Source organism: Mustelus asterias, chromosome 15 (genome assembly GCF_964213995.1).
Source record: "Mustelus asterias chromosome 15, sMusAst1.hap1.1, whole genome shotgun sequence".
Lineage (NCBI taxonomy): Eukaryota > Metazoa > Chordata > Chondrichthyes > Carcharhiniformes > Triakidae > Mustelus > Mustelus asterias.
The window spans coordinates 2729277-2743045 of NC_135815.1; the positions used below are offsets into that span (position 1 = coordinate 2729277).

General features: G+C 47.0%; 1 protein-coding gene across 1 annotated transcript in view; it reads left to right on the top strand.

Moving 5' to 3' along the window:
* LOC144504772 (L-gulonolactone oxidase) overlaps positions 1 to 13769 on the top strand; it is a 34820-nt gene that overhangs the window by 13557 nt on the left and 7494 nt on the right. The window contains exons 6-7 of the mRNA XM_078230515.1: positions 9188 to 9295; positions 11230 to 11306. Of these exons, the coding sequence (XP_078086641.1) occupies positions 9188 to 9295; positions 11230 to 11306 (185 nt within the window). The remainder of the gene's footprint in view (positions 1 to 9187; positions 9296 to 11229; positions 11307 to 13769) is intronic.

The window sequence follows — 13769 nt, forward strand, 5'->3', positions numbered from 1 at the left end:
ACTCTCTCTGGTGATTGGCTATGTTGTGTGTTCACTCTCCCTGGTGATTGGCTGTGTTGTGTGTTCACTCTCTCTGGTGATTGGCTGCATTGTGTGTGTTTGTGTTTGCTTTCACCGAAGCAGCACAAGGGATTTTGTAGGTTAATGAACAGCAGCCCATGCTTCAGAATAGGAACATAGGAATCACTCATTAATAGGTGACCCTTTCAGTTCACCTTCTACCACCTGGTTCACAGAATCACAGAATCCTACAGTGCAGAAGAGGCCCTTTGGCCCATCGAGTCTGCACCGACGCATGAAAGGCCCTGACCTGCCCACCTAATCTGGGACTGGCAGTAAATTTCTCTGGCAGTCGCTGAGAGATAATTCACTGTGATTCTGTCCAGATTGATCTCCGAGTATAAAGAGTTATCGGGGCTGAAAGATTGATCTTGTGAGAATGATAAAGAGGGAGATTACCTTCTGGTCCAATGGTAATGCAGCCTTTTGGAAATAATTTCCCATTTGGGATGAGAGGTGATCTGATAGAACATAGAACATTCCAGCGCAGTACAGGCCCTTCGGCCCTCGATGTTGCGCCGACCTGTGAAACCAATCTAAAGCCCCTCTAACCTACACTATTCCAATATCATCCATATGTTTATCCAATGACCATTTAAATGCCAGGATTGTCACCTGCTTCCCTTGATATTTCAATAAAACTCCACAGAGTAAATTTTCCACTGTGAGAACCCAATTTACAGGATCCTCAGACCAACAACACGATGTAGAGAAAGGATCCATGCAAAAACGTTCTTGTCAATCACAAACTTTATTGAATGTCTGCAGTTAACCTGACTGACTCTGTCTAGATGTGTACCGCAGCCTCACTCCTGGATTACTCCTCATCTCGGTACACTCTGCTCCTCTGTCTCACACCGATCCCTCAGCCACTCCACTCCAAGGCCGGAATTCTTCCATCCCGCCCGTCACTGGAATTTTAGCGGGCGGGTCGCGGAGAATGCGAAACGCCATTGACGATCGGACGGAAATTTCTGGCTTTTAGATCAGCGCAACCAGAGAATTCTGCCCCAATTCTTTGGGATGTTGTTTTCTTCCTTTCTCCATTTAAAAACTAACTTGTCAAATGCTTTGGGAGGCCTCTAAAACTTCTAAATCCTCCCCACCTGTTACTCAGTAACCTCCACTTCCTGTGTAAGATATTGTGAGATACACTTTATAAATTCTATTTACCTGTCCATGGAGCTCAGCATCACTGGCTAGACCCAGCACTCATTACTCATCCTTACTTACCCTTCAGAAGGTGGTGGTGAGCTTCCTTCTTGAACCGCTGCAGTCCCTGAGGTGTAGGTACGCCCACAGTGCTGGTAGGGAGGCAGTTCCAGGATTTTGACCCAGTGACAGTGAAGAAACGGCGATATATTTCCAAGTCAGGATGGTGAGTGGCTTGGAGGGGAACCTCCAGGTGGTGGTGTTCTCAGGTATCTGCTGTCTTTGTCCTTCGAGATAGTATTGGTTGTAAATTCTATCAGAGATATGCATGTCTGACAGTCAACAAAATTACTGATGGACTTTGGTATAATGCAGGAAAGGATACAGCCACGTACAGATTTGGGAGGGGCTTAGGAAGGCAAGTGTGTCCTCACTGGAAAAGAAATTCAAAGAGGAAATGTGGCAGATTCTAAAGATGAAGTTAATTAGCAGCAAGTTCAGAGATGCGCAGGCTGCAGATGCGGGGATTCCCGCAGAAAGATCTGGAAGTGGATGGAAGGCGAGCAGGAGGTTTTATCAGACACATCTCCATAACAACCCAAGCATTGTGTGCCTCGGGCACTCTTCCATTTTTATTTTACAGATGGTGCATCCTCGCTACTTTTAAAAGTATTTTGAATAATTAATAGATATTTAAATCCATCTGATTTTGAGTGAATTTCTGTGGGCCTGGTCACTACGGGGAACTAAAACCTGTTTTAAGTTTCCCAAGTGGCAATGCCATTGGTGATCACAGGTTGAAAACAGGAGCAATGAACAGAAAGGATAAATATTCCTCCCTCGCTCTCTCCCCTCCCCTCCCTCCTCTCTCCCGTCTCCTCCCTTCCTCTCCCCTCTCTTCTCGCTCTCCCATCCTCTCCCCTCTCCCTCTCCCCTCTCCCTCTCCTCTCTCCCTCCCTCTCCTCTCTCCCTCCCTCTCCTCTCTCCCTCCCTCCTCTCTCTCCCCCCCCTCCTCTCTCTCCCCACCCCTCTCTCCCCTACACTCCCTCCTCTCTCCCTCCCCTTCCTCCTCTCTCCCTCCCCTTCCTCCTCTCCCTCCCTGCCCTCTCCCTCCCTTCTCTCCCCTCCCCTCCTTCCCCTCCCCTCTTCCCTCCCCTCTCCCCTCCCCTCTCTATCCCTTTCTTCCCCTTCCTCTCCCTCCCCCTCCCTTTTCCACTCCCTCTCTCCCACCCCCTCCCTCTCTTCCATCCTCCCCAGCTAAATCCAGACACACTGTCCACTTGGAAGAATTCGGACTCTCAGGCCGAGCATTGACAGTGAAACCCAAACCCAAGCTTCAGATTCAGCTATTTATTTCCTCTACAGCTGATGCTTGCTGCATATTTTAACAAAAAGTCCACTCCGTGACCCACCCTCCCCAGTCCATGGGATCCTCCCATGCACTCTCCCTCTCCCATTCTGTGGAATCCTATTGGTTGAGAGGATGGATGTGTTTTAATAATTTATTCCTCTGATCAGCAGAGTTTATAAACATTGAACATTGGGCGTCACAGACTAATTAACGTGGTAATTAAAACTTTCTCAAAAGAAATGCTTACAAACTTGACCATTGCTTTAAGATCAATCTCAATTAAGCAGTTCATTTGTCAGAGTTCGAAGTGACTTAAAGATGCTCACTTAGCAGACAAAGGCTAACAGTTAACATTACCAGTAAATTAGAGAAATCAATCGCGCTGTCATCCATATCATTGCCTCTGCTGCTTATCTTGCAATTTGTACATCAGGAGGAAACTTTTCTCACCCTCAGTCAGTGACACTCCTTTCATTCCTGTGCCTCGCCTCACATTAAACCTTTCATTAAAGTTTACAATCTGGGGCCTTGGGGGAGATCACCAGTCAGTCATTGGGTAAAGCACACAGAGTGACACTTACACTCTGATCCAATCAAATAGGCATCTAGGGTTTGGCGTGAGAGCCAATTCCGGTCATGTATCTTGGGCCTGACTCTCTCTCTCTGTCAATTTAACAGGGAGTGTTGGAATGTGACAGGCGGCGTGATCCAAACTCAATTCACACCATCCATCAATCCAGAAAATGCTTCAGACATTGCCCAGCGGGGGGGCGGGGGCGGGGCGGGGGGGGGGGGGGGGGGGGGGGGAGTTCTGCTCTCGGTCCCGTGGAGTTTGGAAGCTGGTTAAAGTGGTTTGAGTTGTCTGCAAGAAGTCTCACAACACCAGCTTAAAGTCCAACAGTGGAATCACGAGTTTTCGGAGCACTGCTCCTTCATCAGGTGAAACCTGTTGGACTTTAACCTGGTGTTGTGAGACTTCTTACTGTGCCCACCCCAGTCCAACGCCGGCATCTCCACATCATCATTGTCTGGATTGGGTCACTGTGTGAGGAAGGGAGCAGTCTGGATGGTGGGTGGGGTGAGCAAAGCTGGGGTTAATCGGGGGTGGGGGGGGGGGGGGGGGGTGGTGGAGAATGGATTTGAAAACTTTAGTGGCCCATTGGCAACACTCCACCCTCACCGGAAAGCTGAATGGTCAGTGGAGAAGGAGAGGACACTAATTTAAGATTAATGAATGAGTGATGAGAAAGAATGGTGGAAGCAGGAATAACATTTAAACAGAAAGTGGAGAAAAATCACAGAAAGAAAGCGGTTTGAGTAAAAGGTAGGAGAATGGGAATAAAATAAAAGATCTTTCAGGAAGAGAGAGGATAGACTGATGGGCTGAATGGACTCCTGTGCTGGCATTCAATGAATCAATGATTCTACAGAGGGAATTGGAATAAACATGGAGAACCATCTTAGAAATGGAACTCAGCTGGTTGGGAGAAAAGTGAAGGAAAATATTCAGGAAAGGGGAATGGGAGATTGGAGCAACCTTCAGTGGGAATGTTTCCACAAAGTGAGGCATCCATCCTTACCTGGGAGGCAGGAATGTTGGATGAGGAGAAAAGCCTGGGAGTGGAAAGATGGAACTGCCTGTAACTAACCAAATGATGGATGATTCTCAAAGGCTGGGATTTGTCCCCATTCCCACCCCTGTCTTCCTACGTATTGAGGGAGCACGAGATCAATCCAGAGACTTACCAGGATCTCACCATCTGGTACCACCCTGGAGCCAAACACCACACATTGCCAGGCAACAGTGATACCCTGCTGATGCCCAAAATCTGAAATCAAAACAGAAAGTTCTGGAAAAACTCAGCAGCTCCGTCAGCTTCTGTGAAGGGAGGAAGAGTGCAGGAATAACAAACCTGACGCTTTGGAACTTTTCCAATCTATCTTGTTTATCTCTGGAACCATTCTTGTGAGTTGTGTGGGCACTCTCTCTCCCGAATGATTCACCTCCTACCCTAAAGTGGGTGCCCAGAACTGGACACAAGACTCCGGCTGAGGTTGAACCCGTGCTTTATACAGCTTCGATTTAACTTCCTTGTTTTGTACTGTTTTTATATGCGGCATTCCAAGGAGTGTGGATAAATGCAGCAGTTTCTGAGCCAATCTCAGTCAGCCTCACTGCGATAGAGTAACACACACACTACTCTGACCTCCTTTCCTTCAAATGGCAAAGTGCCGAGTGCGACAGTGGAAAGGACTAATAATTAGTGCAGGAATTTGTCGGAATGATGAATGGCGTTAATGAGCTGTCTGCTGCCTCATTGGCATTGATGAATAGGATGGTGTAATCACCTCTGTTCCCTTCCGGAAGCTTGCTGTGTGATCTGAGCAGGTACAACTTGTCAAACGAGGCACAGACTTTATTTCACTCTTAACCAGCCTTCCGCTTTAGCCCAGCAATCACACCTGAGAGGGTAGCTACCACGCCAGCTCCTGAGCCTGTGGGTGGCACAGTGGTTAGCACGGCTGCTTCACAGCGCCAGGGACCTGGGTTCGATTCCTGGCTTGGGTCACTGTCTATGCAGAGTCTGCACGTTCTCCTCGTGGCGGCGGGGGTTTTCCTCCGGGTGCTCCGGTTTCCTCCCACAGTCCGAAAGACATACTGGTTAGGGTGCATTGGCCATGCTAAATTCTCCCTCAGTGTACCCAAACAGGTGCTGGAATGTAGTGACTAGGAGATTTTCACAGTAACTTCTTTGCAGTGTTAATGTAAGCCTACTTGTGACACTAATAATGTGGGCGGCACGGTAGCGCAGTGGTTAGCACTGCTGCCTCACAGTGCCAGGGACCCGTGTTCGATTCCCTGGGTCACTGTCTGTGCGGAGTCTGCACATTCTCCCCGTGTCTGCGTGGGTTTCCTCCGGGTGCTCCGGTTTCCTCCCACAGTCCGAAAGATGTGCTGGTTAGGTGGATTGACCTGAACAGGCGCTGGACTGTGACGACTCGGAGAATTTCACAGTAACTTCATTGCAGTGTTAATGTAAGCCTTACTTGTGACTAATAAATAAATAAACATTTAAAAAACCCTGTACCTGGCCAGGTTCACCTCGGTTACAGTTCACTGGTGAGGTTATTCTGCTGGAAGAAGTCACTCTGAAGAGATAGGACTCAGATCAGACCGGGGTCTGAGGGAAGATCACCCTGAGATCTGGCATTTATCTTTTTCTCAGCCCTTTGCGGAAGGTGGGACTTCCCTTTAATCAATCCGCATTGATACTCTCATCAACCTCCTTCCCGTCCACTCACTTTGGGCGTGTACAGAAACTGACAGCGAGACACATGTGAGTAAAGTCATTCCCTCGATCAGCTCCTCTCTCTCCTCTCACCTGTCGCTCCCTTTTCAATTAAAGTTCAGTTCCGATTATTCTTTCAAGGGGATGCTTGTGTTTAATTAACTGCATCGTTCCTGTTAACAGTGAATTGTTGGCACCTGTCAGCCCTTCCCTGCCTCAGTGTGGACAGGAGTGTAGGAGTTAATGCTGATACTCCTTTATTCCTGTGTTTGTGAAGACGTCTTTCTGGGAGAAGCTCAGTTGATGACCTCTTTCTGCAGACAATCATAAATGTACAGAATGAGGCAATGTCAGTCTCGAATTCACTGCAGCTCAGTGAAGCTGCATCTCAGTGTTGTCTCCCTATTAGTGATGCTCTGTTAATTTGATTGTCTAAGTGTCTGCATTATTTTAGTGTTTGCCTGAGGAAAGTGACCCACATAAACCTGTTGATGCTGATTGTCCCCCAGGCTCAGGTTGAGATGACATTCTGCCAGAACGGCTTTCAATTTGCTCCATCTCATTCCTTCCGCTCTATTTCTCTGCCAGCATTATGAAATGTATTAGCTCCAGTTTCTGCAAACTCTTCCCAGCTCCCCAGACCTTGTTTTCTGTATCCTGTCTCGCAAAAAGTCATTAGGTAACAGGAAGAGGCCATTCGGCTCATCATAATCTATTCTGGCTCTGGGCAGAGTCAGTGCTACTTTCCCGTTCTCTTCTCATTTTGCTCATGTGTCTTTCCAACCTCCTTTAGGAAACATTGATCATATTTCCTTTCATCACCTGAAAGTGAGTTCCAGGCCATTCGGGTTAGCTGCCTAAAACTGTTCTCCCTCCCCTCTCCATCTCTCTCCAGTCCCCCTCTCTCTCTCTTCCCCCCCACCCCCTCTCTCCGCCCCCCCCCCCCCACTCTCTCTCTCTTCCCCCCCACCCCCTCTCTCCGCCCCCCCTCCCCCACTCTCTCTCTCCATCCACCTCCCCCCCGCCCCCTCCCCCACAATCTTAGTCCTTCTACCATGGGAACATGTAGCCAATGGGAACAGTTTTCTTTGTCCACCTTAGCCAATCCTGTCATAATCTTGTCCACCTCTATCAACTCTCCCTCAATCTCCTTTACTCCAAGGGGAACAACCCCAGCTTCTCCAACCCAACCTTCGAACTAAAATCCCACCCCCCCAAACTCCAGAACCATTCTGGTAAATCTCCCTCTGCACCCTCACATCCTCCTGAAAGTGAACTGAATACAATAGTCTAGTTCTGGTCCAATCAGAGCTTTAGAAAGGTTCAGCGTAACTCCCTGCTTTTGTATTCATTTACTAGGATGCTACCGGGACTTGACAGGATTTACTAGGATGCTACCGGGACTTGACGGGATTTACTAGGATGCTACCGGGACTTGACAGGATTTACTAGGATGCTACCGGGACTTGACGGGATTTACTAGGATGCTACCGGGACTTGACGGGATTTACTAGGATGCTACCGGGACTTGATGGATTGAGTTATAAGGAGAGGCTGGATAGACTGGGACTTTTTTCTCTGGAGCTTAGGAGGCTGAGGGGTGATCTTATAGAGGTCTATAAAATAATGAGGGGCAGAGATCAGGTAGATAGTCAACATCTTTTCCCTAAAGTAGGGGAGTCTAAAAATCAGGTTTAGGATGAGAGGGGAGAGATACAAAAGGGTCCAGAGGGGCAATTTTTTCACACAGAGGTGGGCAGTGTCTGGAATGAGCTGCCAGAGGCAGTAGTAGAGGCGGGTACAATGTTGTCTTTTAAAAAGCATTTAGACAATTACATGGGTAAGAGAGATATGGGCCAAATGCAGGTAATTGGGACTAGCTCAGTGGTTAAAAAAAAGGGCGGCATGGACAAGTTGGGCCAAAGAGCCTGTTTCCATGCTGTAAACCTCGATGACTCTATGTCTGTTTATGAAGCCCAAAATCCCGTATGCTTTGCTATCTTTTCCCTCAATGTAGCTGCCACCTCAAATATCGTGTTACCTGAATCCCCAGGTGACTCTTTTGAAGTGTGCCGTTAGGTCTATAATATCACAACATATTTCTGAACAGATAGGTTTAAAGTGAAACATACTCTTAATTCAAACACACTCTGAATGATGAGATTGTTAAAATTTGCTGATGTTGTTTGATGTGAATTATAGGATTATTTGTTTTTCGAATGCAAAGAACGATTCTGAAATATCAGATTAGATTACAATTCCCTTATTAATAGTGTGATATTTTATTGAATGGAGGGCTGAAAAAGCCATCATTTTAAACCATGTACACTGACAGCGGCTGTGGAATTGGAAATAGATGATTGCTGCCAATTACAAGGTGGTTTTGTTCTTGAGTGCAGATTTAGGTTGAGGGTTTGGCAAGCTTTGCTGGAAACTTCTAATTGGTGTACGGTGAGCTGACGTGAATTTTAATTTAGGGAAGGATTTGAGGCTGGCTCCTCTGTTGATTTTTTTCACTGGTAGATGTGATTAGATACCTGGGGCCAAGCCAAGTGGAATGTCAAGAATCAATGGTGATTACATTACCTTCAAGTTTTCACAATGCTGAAATAACTGGGGCTGGAACCACAACTCACCAGACTGACAGTTCGGTAAAATTATTACTAGTTTAGAAATTTACTGCATATAACAGCAATCAGCACATCTCAGCTTGGTCCAAAAGTACAGAATGGGTAAATCATAGGGATTCTATTCTATTCTATTCTATGATCCAACACTGGGAAATGACTGCGGATGCTGCAATCTAAAACCAAACTGGAAAATGCTGGAAAATCTCAGCAGGTCTGTGGAGGGAGAACTGAGCCAACGTTTCGAGTCTGGATGATTCTTTGTCAGAGCAGAAATCAACTGGAAATGGGATGAGATTTACACTATGGGGGGAGGTGGGCGGCGGGGGGAAAGGAGGCGGAGAGGGGGCTCGGGAAGGGGGGCAGGGGGGGCGGGGATGCTGGATGGAGGGCCAGCTAACATTCTCTGTGTTTGTAATTGAGAAAGAAATCCAGGCCACACTCTGCGAGCCACCCAGTTACCTCAGGTCAGACCTGTAGGAGTATGAATGAAGATAACTGAGTATTTCTAAAGGGTCCTTCATGCTTTCGGTGCATCTCACAGCCAAAGTAGCCGTTTTGAAGCATGGTCATTCTGTACTGAAGGTAATTTGTGCACAGCAAGATCCCACGCTGAGGAATCCAACTAATCGGCCTTTACCTTGGTGGTAAGGTAAATGTTAAATCCATAATGTCAGTGAATCCTTGTCTCTGTCTTGTTCCTGTAGGTTCTGAATGATCTGGACACTCACCTCAAAGCGTCCGAGTATTTCCGTTTCTTCTGGTTTCCTCACACTGACAAGGTCACGGTTTTCTACGCGGATCGCACAGACAAGGTACAGCGAGGGCTCGTTTGTGTTTTGTGCTGGATATTCTCTCTGGTTCTGTACTGCCCCTCATGTCCCTGTCAATCGGGAGTGTTACTGACTCAGGGTAATATCTATTGTCTCTGCTGGACGCTCACGCGAGCTGTTTGTTGCTTTCTTAACATGAGATGGATTGTAAAACAACTCTGTGAAGATAATTGGTTTATTTTGTATTAAATACGAGTTAATAGGATATAGTTTTCACAGTGAGATCCCTCAATAACATACCCTGAAAAACACTGCAATAGAAACCTTCCTGGTGTTTTTAGTCAAAATTAACTTCTCAACTCACTACTTGCAGAGTTTTGGTTTCCCCATTTAAGGAATGATATAAAAACAGAAAATGCTGGAAAATCTCAGCAGGTCTGGCAGCACCTGTGGAGAGAGAATAGAGCTCTGACGAAGGGTCAGCCAGACGCAAAACCTTGGCTCTATTCCCTCTCCACAGACGCTGTCAGACCTGCTGAGATTTTCCAGCATTTTCTAATTTCGTTTCAGATTCCAGCATCTGCAGTATTTTGCCTTTATCTCAGGAATGATATATTTTGTGTTGGAGACAGGACAGCAAAGAGTCATTCGATTGGTCCCCGGGATGAGGGGGCTGTCCAATGATCAGAGGCTGAGTAAATTGGGCTGAAGAGTCAGAGTTGATCTCACTGAAACATGCAGAAGAGTATCTACCCTCAGGGTAGATCGACCCGGAGAGATTGCTTCCGCTGGTCGGGGAATCTAAAACACGGGGGCACAGTCTCAGGGTAAGGAGTGATCGTTTAGGCTGAGATAGGGAGAAAATATTTATTCAAAGCATTGTGAATCTTTGGAATTCTCTACCTCAGAGGTTGTGAATAATCGATTGTTGAAAATATTTCAGGCTGGGACAGACTGATTTTTGGTCTCTCAGGGAATTGAGGGATACGGGGAATGGGCAGAGAAAGTGGAGCTAAAACTAATCATCAATCCTGATTACAATGACTGGTGGAGCAGGTTCGACAAGCCATATTGTCTACTGCTGTTACAAACATATTTACCTTTGTATTCCTAAGCTAACTGGCCTTGTATTTCTATTGTCCACTTGTCAATATTTCTCTCAGAGAGCTCAACACTTCAGCCACTCACCTGATGAAGGAGCAGCGCGCCGAAAGCTCGTGATTCCAAATAAACCTGTTGGACTTTTACCTGATGTTGTGAGACTTGTTTCTGTCCAACACCAGTATCCCCACATCAACACTTCAGGTTAGGGCTTTGGGCTGCACTGGGTGATCATCGTGGCTCAGAGCTAGAGACAGAAGTAAATCCAGCAGCTATCCAGTTCCTGTAGTCACCATCCCAGCAACACTCCCCTCCCCCCCCGACCATCTCCCAATACTGCAAGTGCCTGACTGTGAGGTGGGAGAGACTGAGGCAATGCTTGAGTCTTTGTGGTCAAGCCAAATGGACACTGGCAAGGTTCGGCACTGATTGGTGCACACTCGAACAGGCAATGTGGGTGGAACTGAGTCAGCAGATTGTTGAGTGGGAGCTTATCCACTTCCAAACCCTGGGAGTGTAGACAATGTTGATGGAGTACAGGCTCCGACAGGAATGTTGACAGCATGTAAGACCATAAGACATAGGAGCGGAAGTAAGGCCATTCGGCCCATCGAGTCCACTCCACCATTCAATCATGGTTGATTTCAACTCCATTTACCCGCTCTCTCCCCATAGCCCTTAATTCCTCGAGAAATCAAGAATTTATCAATTTCTGTCTTGAAGACGCTCAACGTCTCGGCCTCCACAGCCCTCTGTGTCTGAGGAAGAAGAGAATCTGTGCTCCATCCGAGTGGAACAGAGCGTGTCTCCTGTGTGTATTTCCCCATGTTAGCACAGCTCTGATGGTGTGTGTGTGTGTGTTTTATGTGTTGCAGCCGATTAAAACCAGTTCCAGTTGGTTCTGGAACTATGCCATTGGCTACTACCTGCTGGAATTCCTCCTATGGATCAGGTCAGTTCAACTCGTTGGTCTGGAGCCCGGGTCAAAGGTCAATGACTGCTCCTCATTGTCAAACATGTGACCCAGACAGCCAATGGACAGAACCGAGGAGTGAACATTACAGATAGAGGAGCTGCCTTTGTTAATTTTCGACTTGATCCAATGCTATCCTGGTCAATGTCTCACATTCCTCCAGATCCCAACTCCTCATGTCCCAACTCACACCAAATCCTGGCACCCATCACCCTGTCATCAGTGACATGCATTGCCTCCCAGTCTGGTCATTCCAGATTTCAAATTCACAGCTTTGTTCTGAACCCTTCCCCTGGCTTTGCCCCTACCCCCCTCTCTGTAATCTCCTCCAGCCACAACATCTCCGACATCTCTGCGCTCCTTCAGTTCTTGTCTCTTACGCATCCCTGATTTCCATCACTCTAAGAAGTTTAACAACACCAGGTTAAAGTCCAACAGGTTTATTTGATAAATAAACCTGTTGGACTTTAACCTGGTGTTGTTAAACTTCTTACTGTGTTTATCCCAGTCCAACACCGGCATCTCCACATCATGACTTCCATCACTTTGCCATTGATGGCTGTGCCTTCAGCTACCTGGGCCCTGAGCTCTGGAATTCCTTCCTTAAGCCACGCCATCTCTCCCTCTTCCTTTCAGACGCTCTTTAAAACCGAGCACTTTGACCCAGCTTTGGCCATCTGTCCAATTCTTGCCTCATGTAGCTGTGTTGGATTTTGTCTGAAGCACCTTGGGATGTTGTATTGTGTTAATGATAAAAATTATAATTATATAATTATAATGTACTGCATTCGAGGTGCTGTATAACTGCGAGTTATTGATCGGAATCAAAACCAATTGAGATGTGAAATTGTGATGATAGAGCTTTGAATGGGAGGAATGCAGGTACACTGTAAATACCACATCCTGAGTTAAGCTAACTGCACCGTCACAGAATGAATCTCCAAATAGAGTGAAGGACAAGAACATTCAACATTGACATTGCACTGCCCTCTGGTGGAGTATTACAGTGCAACACCCGTAATAAAGTTCCTCAAAATCTCCCAAGTATAGAAATGTAGCTGGTTTGACTGGTGCTGAATGGAGACACAATGGACTCAGACTCACACCCCACACCCAATACCCAACCCAGCACCCACCCTTCAATACACACACACACACCACACACTGACCGAGGCACTGACACATACCCCCAGCCCAACTACACACACAAACACATCCTCACACTCTCTCTCATTCTCAAACTGTCACACACACACATCTGTGCACACACTCGTTCTCGCGCACACACTAACTGAGGCGCTAACACATATCCCCAGCCCAACACCCTTAAACTCTCTCACACAAACACATCCTCACACTCTCACACTCTTTCTCTCTATCTCACACTCTTTCTCTCTCACACACACACTGACACACAGACCCTCTCTGACCCACACTCATATACAAAGAACAAAAGAACAAAGAACAGTACAGCACAGGAAACAGGCCCTTCGGCCCTCCAAGCCTGTGCCGCTCCTTGGTCCAACTAGACCAATCGTTTGTATCCCTCCATTCCCAGGCTGCTCATGTGACTATCCAGGTAAGTCTTAAACGATGTCAGCGTGCCTGCCTCCACCACCCTACTTGGCAGCGCATTCCAGGCCCCCACCACCCTCTGTGTAAAAAACATCCCTCTGATATCTGAGTTATACTTCGCCCCTCTCACCTTGAGCCCGTGACCCCTCGTGATTGTCACCTCCGACCTGGGAAAAAGCTTCCCACTGTTCACCCTATCTATCCCCTTCATAATCTTGTACACCTCTATTAGATCTCCCCTCATTCTCCATCTTTCCAGGGAGAACAACCCCAGTTTACCCAATCTCTCCTCATAGCTAAGACCCTCCATACCAGGCAACATCCTGGTAAACCTTCTCTGCACTCTCTCTAACGCCTCCACGTCCTTCTGGTAGTGTGGCGACCAGAACTGGATGCAGTACTCCAAATGTGGCCTAACCAGCGTTCTATACAGCTGCATCATCAGACTCCAGCTTTTATACTCTATACCCCATCCTATAAAGGCAAGCATACCATATGCCTTCTTCACCACCTTCTCCACCTGTGTTGCCACCTTCAAGGATTTGTGGACTTGCACACCTAGGTCCCTCTGTGTTTCTATACTCCTGATGACTCTGCCATTTATTGTATAACTCCTCCCTACATTATTTCTTCCAAAATGCATCACTTCGCATTTATCTGGATTAAACTCCATCTGCCACCTCTCCGCCCAATTTTCCAGCCTATCTATATCCTGCTGTATTGCCCGACAATGCTCTTCGCTATCCGCAAGTCCAGCCATCTTCGTGTCATCCGCAAACTTGCTGATTACACCAGTTACACCTTCTTCCAAATCATTTATATATATCACAAATAGCAGAGGCCCCACATTCTCTCTCTCTTTCACTC